Source organism: Ranitomeya imitator, chromosome 1 (assembly GCF_032444005.1).
Source record: "Ranitomeya imitator isolate aRanImi1 chromosome 1, aRanImi1.pri, whole genome shotgun sequence".
In the NCBI taxonomy this organism is placed as follows: domain Eukaryota; kingdom Metazoa; phylum Chordata; class Amphibia; order Anura; family Dendrobatidae; genus Ranitomeya; species Ranitomeya imitator.
In genome coordinates this window covers 304,034,193-304,052,317 of record NC_091282.1, presented here as the reverse complement: position 1 = coordinate 304,052,317, position 18,125 = coordinate 304,034,193, and the positions used below count along the sequence as shown (strand labels likewise).

Here is an 18,125-nt window from a genome sequence, read left to right as displayed (position 1 = left end):
CAAATCCCGCCTATGTCCATTGCTCTCCCTTCTATTCTGGTGTTGCTCCAGGCGGGATTTGACGCGGGCCTTGCTCTTAGTTCACTAAAAGGCCAGGTGTCCACGCTCTCTATTCTTTTTCAGAAAAATGTATCCTCTCGTTCTCAGGTCAGAACTTTTCTCCAGAAGGTAGCGCTTGCTGCGCCCCCGTACCGAACACCCATGGACACCTGGGACCTCAATCTAGTCCTGAAGCCCTTAGGGGTTCTCCCTTTGATCCACTCCGAGAGGTCTCGCTGTCTATTCTGTCTTGGAAGGTGGTGTTTCTTGTGGCCATCACCTCCATTAGGCGCTTCTCAGAATTGGCTCTTTCCTATCGCTACCCTTTCCTGGTTCTCCACCAGGACAAGGTGGTTTTGTGGCCTCTACCTTCTTTCCTTCCCAAGGTGATGTCTGCATTTCACTTAAATGAGGATATTGTCTTCCCTTCCTTTTGCCCGGCTCTGACTCATCCTCTGGAGTGTTCCCTGAACAGCTTATACCTGGTCAGGGCAGTGCGGGTCTATCTGGCTAGGACTGCCACCTTTAGGAAGACAGACTCTCTTTGTTATTCCCGAGAGTGAGCGTAGAGGCCATCTGGCCTCCAAGACTACGATTGCTCGCTGAATCCCCAATGGCGGTCTTGGAGGCATACTGTGTCAAGAACAGAGCACCTCCCCCTAGGATTAAGGCACACTCTACCCAGGCAGTGGGCATCTCCTGGGCAGTTCACCATAAGGCATCCGCCCTGCAACTCTGCAAAGCGGCAACCTGGTCATCTATCCACATGTTCGCCAAATTTTACAGGGTCCATACCTACGCTTCGGTGGACACCAGCCTAGGTAGAAGGATCTTGCAGTCAGCAGTGGTGAGTTCTCCGACCTGAATGGAGTTTCTGCTGTTCCTTTCGCAGGGACTGCTTTGGGACATCCCATGGTTTCCTGTGTCACCCAATGAAGCGATAGAGAAAACAGGATTTTTGGTTACTCAACGTAAAATCTGTTTCTTGGAGCCTTCATTAAGGGACACAGCACCCTGCCATGTTTAGCAGTTTCTGATTACTGTGTTATATTGTTACACTTTGAGTTGTGGGGTTTCTTTCTCTTTGACATGTTGCTTCTCCTACTGCTTTTTCACTAACTGATTAACCTAGTGCTGGTCGATGCAGTGTACACTGCGGAGGAGCTAACTTTTTTTGTGCTTAGTGTCAGCCTCCTAGTGGCAGCAGCATACACCCATGGTTTCCTGTGTCCCCCAATGAAGGCTTAGAGCAGTGGTCCCCAACTCCAGGCCTCGAGGGCCGCCAACAGTGCAGGTTTTCAGGATTTCCTTAGTATTGCACAGGGGTTGAAATCATCACCTGTGCAGATGATCACATTACCACCGATGCAATACTAAAGAAATCCTGAAAACCTGCACTGTTGGCGGCCCTCGAGGCCTGGAGTTGGGGACCCCTGGCTTAGAGAAACAGATTTTATAGTGAGCAACCAAAAATCCTGTTTTTGTGCTTTGCTTGTTTTTTTGGACACGGCGCATGTCACTTCTTTCAGTGTTTTTTCATCATTTTTCACCCATTGAATAGAAAAAAATACATGAAAAAACACACCAAAACCACAGCAAAACCTGCATTTTTGCCTCAGCTTCTGTCCTGCCAAGCACTCAGGTTTTGCTGCAGAATAAAAATGCAGCAAAATCTCCCAGTATGAACTTATCCTTAGAAACAAATATTGCTAATAAAGGAATAAATGAAACATTGTGATGGTGAAAAAATTGAGGCACTTGAAGTAGAAATTTTAAAATAATTTGGTAAAAGAATCAAATAAGAAAGGTGGAAGGGACATTGTTAAAATGCCAGGAGTGAGTATAGCTAAGCGTGAAGTAGTAGGTAAAAGGCTTAGAAATACGTTAGCCAATGGAAATCATCCAAGCTTAGATTCACTTAGATAACCCACACACTCTAAACCTTTTGTAAATTTAGATTTTTTTTTTTTGGACCTTAATGCTGTCTTATTTCTGTGACTTAAGCTGTGACCTTCAGGAATAGCAGACTGTCAGAAAATTGACTAAATGAGCATCAATGTAGCATAGGCTCACGCACAGTAATTCTATTGTAGTTACATAGATCACTCATCTCATTTTTTTTTTTTATAGGGATTGGCGTCGACCTGGTGTGTATGGGAGAACAGCCCCTGCATGCTGTACCACTCTTCAAGGTAATTTTCTGGAATAATTGTTCTGGTTTAGAAAATGACTTTCTGATTTAGCTGAATGTATAATGTGTTCTTTGTTTTACAGTTGCACAATAAGAGTAATTCTGGTGATTCTCGCCTTGTGGATGATTATAACATCCCACACTGGATCAATCACAGGTAAAGGTTACTTTCTTTCAGATTGGAATATCATCTGGCACTGGGACATTTTCTGACCTTATTTTCCCTCCCTATAAGTTTCTATACATCACAGAGTCAACCCATGAATAACAGCTTTACCCCACGCATCAAATTGGCTGCTCGTAAGGTAATAGAAAAGAACTGTATATCCCACTATGTGAATAGATATATATAATTTGTTGTGACCTATACAATGTGTATGTTTTCCAGTTACTAATGTTTGGTTGTGATTTCACTTCTGTATTTCTTATAAAACGCTTGTTTTTCATCCTTATACTTAGATGGCCAGTGAGAAGGGGAGAATTGGAAGAGAGTCTTGTAAGTTTTCCAAAAAGAATTTCTTTGTTTTCTCCTTGCACATTTTCTTTAGAAATAGCTTAACATTGCTTTAAAAATTCTAGATTTGTACATTTTCTGTTTGTGAGTTTAACTTCTGTCAATATGTTACAGGCCTTGTGTAAAATGAATTTTTTTTTATAGTATATTGAATTTTTGGCAAAGCATGAAAAAGAAAAGAGGGTGCATTTTTATTAAAGATTGAAACCCAAACTAATCAAAAATAGAATGGGAAATTACAAAAAAGAGAAAATGTTTCTAATGAAAGTACCTGAGGGATTAAACTTCCTGAATACACTTTAAGGTGCTGCATGAGGTTCCTTTTTAAAAATTATCGCTTTTTCTCCATCGCCATATTGGGGGACACAGGACCATGAGTGTTATGCTGCTGTCACTAGGAGGCTGACACTAAGTAGATACAAGAAGATTAGCACCTCCTCTGCAGTATACACCCATCCACTGGCTCCAGCCGAACCAGTTCAAGCTTAGTGTTAGAAGCAGGCACATGTGCTCTGACTTACAGACCACAGCTATGACTTTTCTTTTTTTCCGTTTTTCTTTATTTTAGATCTCTTTTTCGTTAGATTACAGGGGGGCGACGGATCCCTTAAGGGCTCCGTTTTCTCCCCAAACCTACAACAGGCGCCTCCACTTAACCCTCCTGCATCGTTTTTTGTTATGGGCATGCCTGCGATATTCCACAGGGCTATGGATCCCTTCAGTATACCGTTCTCCCCACACCAGCAACAGATGGGAATGTAGACTGTCGCCTCCACATACCCTCCTCTGCACCCAGGCTCATCCCGCCCTTTTTCCCTGACCAGGACCAACAGCCCCTGACCCATTCTCGGGGAGTTAACCCCTTGGATGTCCAGAGGCATTTACTATGTTCATGCAGCCCCCTTCCCATCGCTCCTGATAAACAGTTGCCATGGCAGGAAGGCAGATGGTCCTTCTCCCCTCCTCTGAACTCAGTGTGGTAGATGGAAGGCTCCTTATCGTCCACGCTGTAGGCCATTCACCCGCTGCGGCTCCATTCTGGGACACGCACCCTTGGTAAGGGGATCAAGCGGCGGTGGGCTCCGGCAGCAGGGTTGTCAGTGTTCCCCCGTGACCTTCCCACCGGATGATGTCACGGCCGTAGCCCCCACCCCCCAACTGGCACTTCTCGCTCACTGCGAGACTTCTGCACGTCACCTGTGCAACTCTTGGGGGCCATCTTTATCCACCTGGCCAGCTTTTCTCACATGCTGGTGCAGCGCTGAGCAGATCCTGGCAGCGCTTTAATGGGGGGCACAACGGCAGCACTCATGGGGCACAGGACCTGGGTAAGAGCTCTGACCCTGCAGCAAACGCATCAGCCCACATTGGCTCTCCCTGCGGTCTCTCTGAGCTACACTCACTATTAGAGGATATTAGCAGAATAAGGAGTCAGGGGGCATACTGTGGTAAATTGTCACTCCCTAAGACATCCAAAAAGGTAACAAGGAACATATAATGTATTTCACCTCATCTACTACCTGCCAGACTTCGTTACATAGTACCCTACTCTGCAAGGACTGTGATCCCAAATGCGCTCAGGAGCCCTCTGCCGCTACCGAACCCAGTGTACCTAGCCCCCCTTAGTGGTCTTCGTCACCGTTGCAGTCCATGGCATTACTGGCCAAAGCGATACAGTCCGTTCATGATCCCTCCTCTATTGGCCGGCGCCTTCGCCAGCCTGTCTCTGAGGATTCCTCTGCCTCACGGGAACACACGGTCAGCAGGTGCCGGTCTCAGATGAAAAAACCACAGGTATCTAGGAAACGAGGCCATAGCTCTCCCTCACCCAGACCTTCTCACACCTCGGGCTCCGTCTTCCGCTCCCCCTTGCCCAGGGCTGGCAGTGTTCACGCTTCTTCATCTGAATTTGACATGCCCCTTGACCTAGACTCCCCGGATACATCGGCGACGTTGGACTGTCTCATTGAAGTCGTTAACAATACGCTAAAGGTTGACGAGGACCCTAGTCCTGCTCCAGATCACGCGGTGTCCTTTAAAATGACAAAACATCCTCATAAGGTTTTCTCCAACCACCCCGAGTTCCAGGACAGAACAGAGAGCGACCGGACAAGGGCTTCGCAGGTCAGAAGCCTATGGATGCTGGATGCCCATTTTCCCCTGATTTACAGATGGAATTGGCAGTATTCCCTCCAGTTGATCCGCCTGTCTCGCACTTGGCCTTGAAGACCCTTCTGTCCTTACCAGATGGTTCATCAATTAAAGACCTCACCGGAAGATAGAGAACCTGGCCCGTTTGGTTTCGAGGCTTCGGACTCGGCACTCTTCCCCTCTTTTGCCGTGGCGTGGGTACCTAAAGCTATTGTCTCTTGGGCTGATTACCTGAGCAGGATCATACAGGGCAGTGACCTTCCCCCGGAAGCAGCAGGACTAGCCAATCAGATCTCCTTGGCCGGGGAATATTTGTTACACCCGTCCCTAGACTCGGCTAACTGTTCTGCTTTTGCAGCCGCAAATGCCAGCACCATCCGACGGGCACTGTGGCTCAGGGAATGGCGAGCGAATCCTTGACATCTCTGCCCTACCAAAGCGAGCGTTTATTTGGCGAAAAAGCTGGATCAGCTTATCTCTGATGCCACAGGAGGAAAAAGTCAATTCCTTTAGTCAACACACGTTTCCGGTCCTTTCGTTTGAATTCCGGATGGGCCAATGCGACCACCTCTTCCGCCTCGGTGCGTCCTCCCTCGTGGGGACAGGAGAACTCGGGTCTCTCTCAAAACGAACCAATCACGGAAGAGCCGACCCAGGCAAACTAGATCTAAGGAACACAAGTCCCACAGATTTTCGGCCCAATGACTCAATCTTAACCGGTCGACTCCAGCAGGGTAGGCGGACGTCTACTCCTATTTCCTCATATCTGGCTCTACGTCGTTCACGACGAATGGGTCAGAGACCTGGTGTCTTCCGGATGCAAGATAGTTTTCTTCCCCGCCACTGGCACAGTTCTTCCCCTCTCCCTCCCTTCCAAAACAGACGCCCAGGCTTTCAACCGGGCCATCAATTTTTTTTTTTTGTTCCTAGACAGGGTCATCATTCTGGTCCTAGAAAGCGAGAGGTTTGAAGGGTTCTACTCGAACTTATTTGTGGTCCCGAAGGAGGACAGAACGGTACGGTCCTTCCTGGACCTGAAGTTACACAACAGGTTCATCAGGATCCGGCACTTCATGATGGAGTTCCCCCTTCGCTCTGTCATCACATTGATGGAGAAGGGAGAGTTCCTAGCATCCATCGACATCCAGGATGTTTATCTCTATATTCCGATTTTTCCACCTCACCAAAGGTTCCTGCATTTCGCCATTTGCAAGGAACATTTCCAATTTATGGCTCTGCCCTTTGGCCTCGCCACCGCCCCCAGAGTGTTTACAAAAGTCATGGTGGCCATCATGTCCATTCTGCACTCTCGGAGCGTGGTCGTCCTTCCATACCTGGACGACCTTTTGATCAAAGGGCCTTCCTTTCATGCCTGCGCGGAGTGCGTCCCTATAACCTTGGATACACTTTCTTGCCTGGGCTGGCTGATGAACTTTAAACAAGTCTTCCCCAGTCCCAGCTCAGCAGATATCCTTTTTAGGGATGTCCTTGGACACCTCCTGAGGGTTGGTTCTTCTCCTTAGAGAAAAGCTCATACCCCTTCAACAAGGAGCCTGGGCACTTTGTCGCCCGTTTCCTCTTTCAATCCCGGTTCGGAATGCGGGTCCTCGGCAGGATGGTGGCAGTGATGGGAGCTGTTCCCTTTGCCCAGCTACACCTCCGACCTCTGCAGATTGAACTTCTGTCAGCTTGGGACAGGAATACCTTCTCACTCGACTGTCTGTACTGCCTGTCTCCACGGATCAAGCGTGCGCTCAGGTGGTGGACAATGCGGTCCTCCCTCTCTCAGGGGAGATCCTTTCTCCTGGTTCAATGGCTGGTGGTCACCACAGACGCCAGTCTCCTGGGCTGGCGGGCTGTCTTCCGTCATCATACCGCCCAGGGGTGCTGGTCGCTTCTGGAGTCACTTCTTCCGATAAATGTTCTGGAACTACGGGTCATCCGGTTGTCCCTGCTGTGGTTCCATTACCTTCTGGGGGGTCGCCCCATCTGTATACAGTCGGACAGCACCACGGCTGTGGCGTACATCAACTATCAAGGGGGCACCCGCAGCAGAGCGGCAACACATTCTCTGCTGGGCCGAGCTGAATCGGTCAGTCATCTCAAGTTGACATACCGGGCGTTGAGAATTTGGCGGCAAACTTCCTCAGCCGTCGGGGTCTTGCCTTGGGGGAGTGGTCTCTTCATCCTGAGGTCTTCCAGCAGTTTTGTCAGCTCTTTGAGTGGATCCCGGGACCGGGCTACAAAGAGGCCACTGGAGTGAACACACTGGTCCTTCCATGGCGTTAATTTCGTCTGCCTTACGTGTTCCCTTCCCAATTCTATTACTTCCAAGGGTTATCAGGAAGATCGAGACGGAAGGGATCTTGGTTATCCTAATTGCCCCAGACTGGCCTTCCTGGGCATGATACGCGGAATTGGTGCAGTTCATCACAGACGTTCCCTGGTGATCGGCCAGATCTTCTTTCCCAGGGCTCGATTTGCCACCAAACTCAGGTCCTGTGTTTAGCGGCCTGGCTGTTGAATCCTGGGTCCTAAACCAAGCTGGGTTCTCCCAATAAGTGGTTTCCACTATGATTAGCGCTTGGAAACCTACATTGGCACACATGTATCACCACACTTGGAAGGCCTTTTTCACATGGCGCAGGGAACGCGGCCAATAACCCCCTCGACTTCTCTATCGCGACCATTTTGGAGTTTCTTCAGACTTGTCTGGACTCAGGACTAGCACTTGGTAGTCTCAAAGGCCAGATCTCTGCCTTATCAGTTTTGTTCCAGCGCCGGATTGCTTCTAAGCCGCAGGTGAAGACTTTATTCAGGGGGTCGCCCACATGGTTCCCCCTATAGAAGGCCGTTGGACACCTGGGACCTAAATTTAGTCCTGAGTGTTCTACAGGAGACTCCATTTGAGCCGCTGTAGGATGTCTCTTTGACTCCCCTTTCATGGAAGGTTGCCTTCCTGGTGGCAGTAACAACGATGAAGTGGGTATCTGAGCTAGCCGCTCTTTCCTGTCGAGCTCCTTTCCTAATTTTTCACCCGGACAAGGTGGTTCTTTGACTGTCCCCGTCTTTCTTGCCCAAGGTGATCTCTTCCTGTCACCTTAATGAGGACATTGTCCTGCCCTCCTTTTGCCCAGCACCAGTACATCGTTTCGAAAGGGCTTTCCACACTCTGGACCTAGTGACAGCTCTTAGAAGGTATATCTCCCGGACGGCGTTTTTTCCTGAAGGTCACAGGAAGGGGACTGGCTGCTTCGAAGTCCACAATAGCCAGGTGGATACGCTCGGCTGTTAAGGAGTCCTACTGTGTCAGACTCAGAGGCAAACCTATCCCAGCGGAGATAAAGTCACACTCCACTTTGTCGGTGGGTGCATACTGGCCCATATGGCACCAGGCATCGGCGGAACAGATTTGCAGGGCTGCGACTTGGTCCAGTCTGCACACCTTTTCGAAACACTACAACATTCACATTCAGGCCTCTGCAGATGCAGGCCTGGGAAATAGGATCTTTCAGGAAGCGGTAGCGCATCTCTAGACAGCTGGTTCATGGGACCCTTTCGGTTATGTTTTTTTCACACCCAGGGACTGCTTTAAGACGTCCCATGGTCCTGTGTTCCCCAATGAGTGGCTTGGAGAAAAGGATTTTACGGTGAGTACACAAAAATCCCAGAGAACCAGTTCTTGCTTAGTGTCCGTAGGAGGCACACGGACGGGTCCGCTATTCAGACCCCAAACCCTTTATTTTATTTTTACATTTTTACATTTAAAATTTTTTACAATGGACGAAGGGGCGACCGATCTTTTCAAGGCTCCGATCTCCCCGAACCATCAACAGGCGAGCACAGAGAGTGTTGTCTCTCCGTATCCTCTCCTGCAACGTGTGATGCCACGCCTGAGCTGATTCTTAGTGGTGACTGGTCCCTTCAAGGACACCGATCTCCCCACACCTTCAACGGACAAGCACATGGAGTGTCGCCTCCACGTTTCCTCTTCCGCAGCCAGGCCTGTTGCCGGACATTCAGCCCTGTCCCATCCTAGGTGATTAACCCTTTGGATGTACAGAGGCCCACCTTGTGGCGTCCGAGCAGCCCCCACTGCACCACCACTGTTAAAGCGAATGGTACAAGGAGGCGGACGGTCCCTCTCCACCTCCCTTCTAAGGGATGGTGGATTTGGGGTTTTTCCCCTTATCCCTGCACCATCCAAACCAGCAGCAGCACAGGAGAACCTGCAGCAAGCTGCCTTACCTGCCACCCGGCAGCTTCTCCGGGTAAGTGCCCGGGCTGGAGGGCTCTTTTCAGGCGGTAAGGGGCGGCGCTGGTCAAGTGGGACCGTTTTTGACTGCGGGGGCGCGCATTCGGCCCTTTTCTGCATCAGCGCCGCAAATTTAGTCCCCGGCTTTGGCCCTTTACTAGGCTGCAACCCCTGACTCCGCCCATGCTATGATGCGATGCAGATGCCCTGCCCACCAGTCCTGGCGCTTCTCGCACAGCCTGAGATCTCGGGGGCCATCTTTCTCCCCCCAGACCGCCTCATGACACACTAGCTGATATCAGGACCAGCAGCGTTTTGCAGAAATGTTTTCAGCGCTGGGGCCACGCAGTTGGAGAAACGCAGTAGGAATGGGGACACAGACCTGGGGAGCGCTGCTTTATACATCCTCCCTGCGGTCACCTTTTCTCAGCAGTATCCTTTCTCTGCAGTCCCTAATATTATAGGGCCACATAGAAGGGTACATCATGTCCCAGCTTAAGGCATCCAAAAAGTCGAACAAGAGTGTGGCTATATTCTTTACTTCGTGCTCCTCCTGCCAATCTGCATTTCCTAAGGCTCAGAGTTCGCCGCTTTGCAGTGCTTGTGACCCCAACTGCGCTCAGGAGCCCTCCGCCGCCACAGAGCCCAGTGGACCTAGTCCCCCTGAGTGGGCTTCGTCACTGTCTCAATCCATGGCTTCGCTGGCCAATGCGATTGAATCCCTCCGTGATCCTTCGTGGGACCGGAGCGTTTGCAGGACTGATGTAGATGGATCCTCCCCAAGCCAGGAACAGTCGGTTAGCAGGGGCCGAAAGCACTCTATAAGCTGTCAGGCACCAAGAAAACAGATCTGTAGCACGTCTCCTGAGCAGACATGTGCCTTGTTGCCTCATAGCTCCGTTTCTGGTTCTCTTTCCAGAGTTCAATAGCAAATGCGAATCTGATGGTTCCTTAGATCTGGATTCGCTTATTGAGGTAATCAACCAGGCTTTAAAGGTTGAGGAAGATCTCATAAGGCATTTGCTATTCATCCGGAATTTAGTGCCATAGTTAATAGGCACAGAGAACGCCCGGATAAACGCTTCACAGGACAAAAGCCTCTTGAAGCCAAGTATCCTTTTTCATCTGATCTGAAAAAGGATTGGGCGGAATCTCTGATGGTAGACCCCCCAGTATCCCACCTAGCATCCAAAACTCTCCTGTCTGTGCCGGATGGCTCATCCATCAGAAATCCCACGGACCGTCAGATAGAAAGCTTAGCCCGCTCTGCTTTTGAGGCCTCAGACGCGGCCCATCCTTTGCCGCAGCATGGGTAGCTAAGGCTATGGTTTTCTGGTGAGAGACCTTAGCAAATTCTCTTTGGAACAGTAACCTTCCTCCAGAGGGGGCGCACCTTGCCAACCAAATTTCCCAGGAAGACGATTACCTGGTACACACGCGTCCTTGGATGTGGCCGGTTGTGCGGCACAGTCAGCAGCCAATGCCCTCTCTATCAGAAGGTCATTATGGCTCAGAGCGTGGAAGGTAGTCTCTGCATCAAAAAAGTCTCTCACCTCTCTTCCTTATCAAACCGGTCGCTTATTCGGAGAAAACCTGGATCAGATCTTTTCGGATACTACGGGAGGAAAGAGTAAATTCCTTCCCCAACAGAGAGGCGTTCCTTTCGGAGACAGCAGCAACTCCGTTTCCGTTCCTTTCGCTCCACTCCAAGCTGGGCCACTACCACTACTTCATCCGGTTCAGGACGTTCTCCACTAAGAGATGGAGGAAATTGGGTCTCGTGCAGGCCTAACCAGCATTGGAAGTCCCGACCCAAACAGTCGAGGCCTAAAGGACCTAGGTCCCAGAGATTTTCCTCACGCTAACTATCAGCACTATCCGGTCGACACTGGCAGGGTAGGCGGCCGCCTACTTCTTTCGTCAAGTCTGGCTTTCCGTCATCTCCGATGAGTGGGTCAGAGATCTGGTGCCGTCCGGATACAAAGTCGACTTTGCTACGTGACCCCCTTCTCGTTTCTTTCCCTTTTGTCCTCCCTCTTCATAGGCAAGGGCAAATGCGTTCTCCCGGGCCATAGTCGCACTGCGTCATGATGGCGTCAATGTTCCTGTCCCAGAAAGCGAAAGGTTTCAGGATTTCTATTCAAACCTTTTCGGCGACGGAAAAGTGATACCCATACTAAACCTCAAACTTCAAAACCAGTTTGTCAAGGTCCATCATTTCCGCATGGAATCTCTGCGTTCAGTTATCACTTCCCTAGAAGAAGGGGAATTTTTGGCCTCAATCGACATCCGAGACGCTTACTTGTACATTCCAATCTTTCCACCTCACCAAAGATTCCTGCGCATCGTCATTCGCGAACAGCACTTCCAATTCATGGCCCTGCCCTTCGGCCTTGGTACCGCCCCAAGAGTGTTCACAAAGGCCATGGCGGCCGTCATGTCCTGCACTTTCGGGGCGTGATCGTTCTGCCCCATCTGGGTGACTTGTTGCGTGGAGTCCATTGGCATTACTTGCCATACCCTTTCTCACCTGGGCTGGCTGATAAACTTAAGCAAATCCTCTCTGGTCCCAGCCCAGCAGATCTCCTTTCTAGGAATTCCCCTGGACTCGTCTCGGGGGTTGGTAATTCTCCCTCCAGACAGAGTCTTGGCTCTTCAACCAGGAACCCGAGCGCTTCGTCAGTCTACCCCTCGCTCCATCCTGTTTGCAATGAGGGTACTAGGAAAGATGGTGGCACAATGGTCCCCTTTGCGCAACTGCACCTTCGTCCCCTTCAACATGCCCTTCTGGCAGCTTGGGACAGAAACGCTTTCTCTCTCGACCGAAGGTGCCACTTATCCCTTCAGGTCAAACAGACACTCAGGTTGTGGACATTAAACTCTTCCTTCAACCTAATGAAGTCCTTTCTACCCGTTCAATGGCTAGTGGTGACTACCGATGCCAGTCTTTCGGCCTGGTGAGCAGTATTCTGTCACCACACTGCTCAGGGCAGCTGGTCAATTCAGGAATCAAAGCTACCGATCAACGTTCTGGAGATCCGTGCTATTCGTCTAGCCCTGCAGCACTTTCATCATCTTCTGGCGGGTCACCCCATCCGTATCCAATCAGACAATGCCATGGCTGTGGCATACATCAATCATGAGGGGGGTACCCGCAGCAGGACGGCCATGTCCGAGGTAACTCACATCCTTTGATGAGAAGACAACAACCTCTCGGTGATCTCAGCGGTACATATTCCAGGAGTGGAAAACTGGATGGCGGATTTCCTCAGCCGTCAGGGTCTCTATTCGGGGGAATGGGAGCTCCATCCGGAAGTCTTCTCCCAGATCTGTCTTCGCTGGGGTATCCCAGACGTGGACCTCATGGCATCCAGACTGAATGCCAAGGTTCCCCAGTTTATAGCGAGGTCTCGAGATCCAAGGACCATCGCTCTTGTTCTTTCATGGCGCCAATTCCGTCTTCCGTGCATTTTTCCTCTTCTACCATTAGTCCCCAGGGTAATCGGAAAAATCAAGGCGGAAGGAGTACCAGTGCTCCTGGTTGCTCCCGATTGGCCTTGCGTGGTTCGCAAAGTTGGTACTCCTCGTCGCTAACATACTCTGAATACTGCTGGATAGCCAGATTTGCTCTCCCAGGGCCCTATCTACCACCAGAACTCAGGGGCCCTGGGTTTAACGGCGTGGCCGTTGAATCCTGGGTTTTAACTCAGGAAAGGTTTTCTCAACAGGTCATTTCCACCATGGTTAGTGCCCATAAATCCTCATCGGTACGCATTTACCATCGTACTTGGAAGACATTTTTTGATTGGTGCAAGGATCGTGGACTCCGGGCTGGTACTCTGCTCTCTCAAGGGCCAAATCTCCGCTCTATTGGTCTTATTTCAGAGACGCATCACGTCAAGACTTCAAGTTAAAGTTGAACAATGGCAACATAACCATGACCTAAAAACCCTCCGACCTAATATATGGAAGAGTGTATCCTGGGAAAGGTTTATCTGGATGTTATGGGAACACCAGGATGCATTTGCTATGAGAACTAAACTATAGAATCCTGTGTTTTGCCCAGGGTTAAAGGATTGATGTCCAGAGTGCCCCGATGTTGATGATCAATATTTGGAGAGGCTCTCGGGATGAAAGGACCACTCTCCTGTGCACAGTTATTCTCTACTGATAAAGGTGGCAGGACCCATTTTCTAATCATGGTATGTAGACTTTTGGAAAAAAAAAAGAGAAGTTTGACTCTTCACCCAATAGAGGATGTGGGAGACTGCTTCCATGCATGGTTGCTTGTGAATTTTGCCCTGCGTATTCTACTGCATTGGCGATGGTTGTTTGGAAGCAAACTTAGATGGCCTGGCACTCTGCCTTACCTATGGTTAAGCAATGGGCTGGATAATTGAGATCCATTGCTTGCTGGTAGGAAATCTTCTGTTAACTCAAGAGCGTGGAACTGTGTGCTGGAAGGAGAGTCCCCTAAAGCCAGAAAACTGGACTGATATCCAAGAGAAAGGAGCTAGACCTGTACAGACTAGGAGACAAGGGAACCACCAGGAGACACTGGATTGATCCAGTGAACCCAATTGAAAATTGAGCTGTCAGCATCTTGCACAGAATTCCCCTGCAGAACAGGAGAAGGACAGGAGACTGACATATGGGAGTCTGATTTCTGGCAAAAAAAATCCACCTCTAAATCATAAGGATAGATCTTTGTCATGTATGCAACAATTAGTAACCCAAAAGGAAAGCAGCACTGAAATAGGGTCAAACAGGTTTTTGTCTATGGTACAACCAAAATATAATATCCGAAACCCTGGACATTTGCACACGTTTTAAGTTCTCAGGCCAAGATGGGGCAACAGAGCAAATCGCCCAGGTAGGGAAGAGCGAAGATTCCCCCGGAATGTTAAAAGACCATGACCACAGCTATGAATTTGTCTCGTAACTATCTAGCATTCTCTGAACAAGACATCCTGGACCATGGCATGCCAGATGCCTTAGAAGAGGGGAAGATCACTTTCCACCCAAAAAACATTTCCGTGGAGATCTAGTTAATTCCAAGCCTGGGCTGCTCATTTATTGAGTAGACAACCTGGCTGACTGGGTGGAGGAAAAACTGCCAAATGAAAGGACTAAGCTGAGAAGTCCTCTAGTTTAGAGGAGTAGCATCAGCATCTTTTAACTGCAAGGTAATAGGAGGTCTTGAGTGAAACTGCCACCCATGTTCCTCAAATTAGAAGAAGGATCCTTGACTTGCTTGATTCACCATACTGAGAAGTCTTTCTTTTTTTTTTTTTTTAAATAAAATGTTTAGTAAAATTTGACAAAATTAAGAACATTAGACAAATGTACACAAGCCCTAACCATCCCCCCACCCTCAACATAATGCACCAACAGAGACCTCAAACAGGCGTATCCCGCAAGTGAATAGGTAACCCACATACTAATATTACTACTAGAACACTTCTCAGCATAAGACACTGCAAACGATTAAGCTAACTGGCTTTGCCAGATTTCATGTCAAACGGGTTTCCTCCCTCGACCTAAATTTACCACTATTCTGAAGTTTGGTGTCACAATGAGAAAATAAATAAATTGCAGAATCCCTGGCATTGGGAGAAATCTAAAGTGACATTTGACAAATGGGGCTCTGTAAGCAAGGTCAAAAAGTCAAAACTAGCTCCAGTGGTGCATCAAATGTGCAGATTAATGTAATTCATTAGTTACCTTCAAATTTCATTAAAGAAAAATTACACAATGCCTGTAGCATTTATATTTTTGTATCTTGTTTTCTATCAATTTCTCTCTTCTTCCTCTTCTGAAGCACTAGGAAGCCCAAAAGAGGCAGAAAATGCCCTGCCCATACAAGTGGACTATGATGCTTACGATTCTACGGTGTTTCGATTGCCTGGTCCATCTAGAGCACAGCGCGCTACAACCTTCAGGTGAAAAATAGGAAACTGCCAAAAACTCAAGTTATAGAGAATTGCTACTAAAACTATGAATTACTTCTAATTAACATTGCAAATTGCCTCTTCAGAGCGGAAGAGGACTTAAGGTACTGTCACACTAGACGATATCGCTAGCGATCCGTGACGTTGCAGCGTCCTCGCTAGCGATATCGTCCAGTGTGACAGGCAGCAGCGATCAGGCCCCTGCTGGGAGATCGCTGGTCGGGGAAGAAAGTCCAGAACTTTATTTCGTCGCTGGACTCCCCGTAGACATCGCTGAATCGGCGTGTGTGACACCGATTCAGCGATGTCTTCACTGGTAACCAGGGTAAACATCGGGTTACTAAGCGCAGGGCCGCGCTTAGTAACCCGATGTTTACCCTGGTTACCAGCGTAAAAAAACAAACAGTACATACTTACATTCAGCTGTCTGTCCCTTGCCGTCTGGTTCCTGCACTGACTGCTGGCCGTAAAGTGAAAGCAGAGCACAGCCACAGCGGTGAGTCACCGCTGTGTGACTCACCGCTGTGCTGTGCTTTCACTTTCACTTTACGGCCAGCAGTCAGTGCAGGAACCAGACGGCAAGGGACAGACAGCTGAATGTAAGTATGCACTGTTTGTTTTTTTACGCTGGTAACCAGGGTAAACATCGGGTTACTAAGCGCGGCCCTGCGCTTAGTTACCCGATGTTTACCCTGGTTACCGGGGACCTCGGGATCGTTGGTCGCTGGAGAGCTGTCTGTGTGACAGCTCTCCAGCGACCAAACAGCGACGCTGCAGCGATCCGGATCGTTGTCGGTATCGCTGCAGCGTCGCTAAGTGTGACGGTACCTTTAAACTCTAGCGCCACCTATTGGAAATAGCAATCCTAAAAGTTAATATCGATCCCTTAACGAGTCTTTCCTCATGACTTAGGCTACTTTCACACTAGCGTTTTCTGCAATCCGTCACAATGCGTTGTTCTGCAGAAAAAACGCATCCTGCAAATGTGCTTGCAGGATGCGTTTTTTCCCCATAGACTTGCATTGACGACGCATTTGCGACGGATTTCCACACGTCGCATCCATCGAGCGACGGATGCGTCGTGCTTTTGCGGACCGTCGGGAGAAAAAAACGCTACATGTAACGTTTTTTTCTCCTGACGGACCGCTTTTTCCGACCGCGCATGCGCGGCCAGAACTCCACCCCCACCTCCCCGCACCTTACAATGGGGCAGCGGATGCACCGGAAAAATGCATCCGCTGCCCCCATTGTGCAATGCAGCAAACGCTAGCGTCGGAATCTCTCCCCGACGCATTGCGACGGGGAGATTCCGACGCTAGTGTGAAAGGAGCCTAAGGCTATTTTCACCCTTACGTTTTTTTGTTTTAGGGAGAATCCGGCTAATGAGAGAGTTCCGTCACTGTGCGCTTTTTTCGTCGGACGAAAAAACTTTCATCTGGACGTTTTCTCCGTCTGCCGGGATCGGCTATTTGGACGGATCCGGAAATAAACGAATGAAACGACTGGCCATCAGGCGCAATCTGGCGCTAATACTACTCTATGAGAAAAAAACAGATCTGTTTTTTTCAAAACTTGCCAGCTTGTGCCTGAAACAAAAAACATGATGTGTGAAAGTAGCCTTAGGATAAGGCCAAACCAGATTCTCTATTTACATATGTGACATGCCTGGGTAAAGAGACTTATAGGCCGTGACACTGGCATTTCAGGCTTGTTACTCTCCACAAGGAGAGACGATACCCTTTAGACCCTACTAATAAGCATCAATTTATTTATTGGAACTTTAACCCCTTCCCAAAATCTATTGTACATGTGCAGCATATGTCTGCAGTTTGACCGCACCATGCCTGTGCACTTGGCTTACATTATACGTTGGAGGTGTTTCCTGATGCATACTTTCACATTGCCATAGGTGACCATTTACCAGACGGAGGTAAAAAGTGTCTTTTCTGCCACCATCTGGCTTGTACTGTTTAACTGTATAAGAACGCGCAGCAGACTGTGCATTTCTAATCGGGGGACTTTTGAAAAGAAACAAATATCATATGGTATACATTTCTTTACAATGAGTCCCAATGGTGGATGAATACCTTGGCATTCTGGTAGTGGTCACCATCAGGCACATAGCTCCGGACTGTGTCCCCAAATGCATTCCTTAAAGGGAATCTGTCAGCAGGTTTTTGCTGTGTAATTGGAGGACAGCATAAGGTAGCCACTGAGACACTAAATTCATTTGTCACTTTTATTGGCTGTGTACTGTTGTTTATATAATACAATGAAGGTTGTATCACTGCTGCAATAAAGCAGTGCAGGAGCCCTGTAACAACCACGCCCCTCTCCTGTGATAAGCAGCTCATGGTCTATAGACAGTGTACATAGAGAGCCTGGTGTGGGCGGGGGCAGCTCTCTCAGCTCTGCATTCTACATGTGAAAACTCTGATTGTGTCATACGAAGTGATACATTGTTGGAATCGGGCTCACTTACCCTATATCATTCTACTCTCAGACTAAACATCAAAATTCTGCTAACAGATTCCTTTTAACAGCAATGAGTGCAGCTGAGCTCCAATTGATGTTTGTTAACTCCTTATATGTTCTGACAATCTGACAGCGGAATTTAACCCCTTTCTGACATTGGACGTACTATCCCGTCGAGGTGGGGTGGGCCCCTATGACCACCGACGGGATAGTACGTCATACGCGATCGGCCGCGCTTACGGGGGGATGTCCCCCCTGGGACAAAGTAAAAAAGTTTAAAAAAAATTTTTCCAAATGTGTAAAAAAAAAAAAAAAATATTCCTAAATAATGAAAAAAATATATATATTATTCCCATAAATACATTTCTTTATCTAAATAAAAAAAACCAAACAATAAAAGTACACATATTTAGTATCGCCGCGTCCGTAACGGCCCGACCTATAAAACTGGCCCACTAGTTAACCCCTTCAGTAAACACCGTAAGAAAAAAAAAACGAGGCAAAAAACAACGCTTTATTATCATACCGCCGAACAAAAAGTGGAATAAC

At 48.6% G+C, this 18,125-nt stretch overlaps 1 protein-coding gene across 3 annotated transcripts in view; it reads left to right on the top strand.

Annotated features, from left to right (window-relative positions):
* DEPDC5 (DEP domain containing 5, GATOR1 subcomplex subunit) overlaps nt 1-18,125 on the top strand; it is a 217,716-nt gene that overhangs the window by 121,609 nt on the left and 77,982 nt on the right. For all 3 annotated transcript variants that reach the window (XR_011319327.1, XM_069757652.1, XM_069757644.1), the window contains exons 16-20: nt 2,170-2,231; nt 2,314-2,387; nt 2,466-2,535; nt 2,690-2,726; nt 14,972-15,092. Coding sequence is in view for 2 of the 3 variants with exons in the window: in XM_069757652.1 (XP_069613753.1) it covers nt 2,170-2,231; nt 2,314-2,387; nt 2,466-2,535; nt 2,690-2,726; nt 14,972-15,092 (364 nt within the window). In the remaining variant the exon portion in view is untranslated. The remainder of the gene's footprint in view (nt 1-2,169; nt 2,232-2,313; nt 2,388-2,465; nt 2,536-2,689; nt 2,727-14,971; nt 15,093-18,125) is intronic.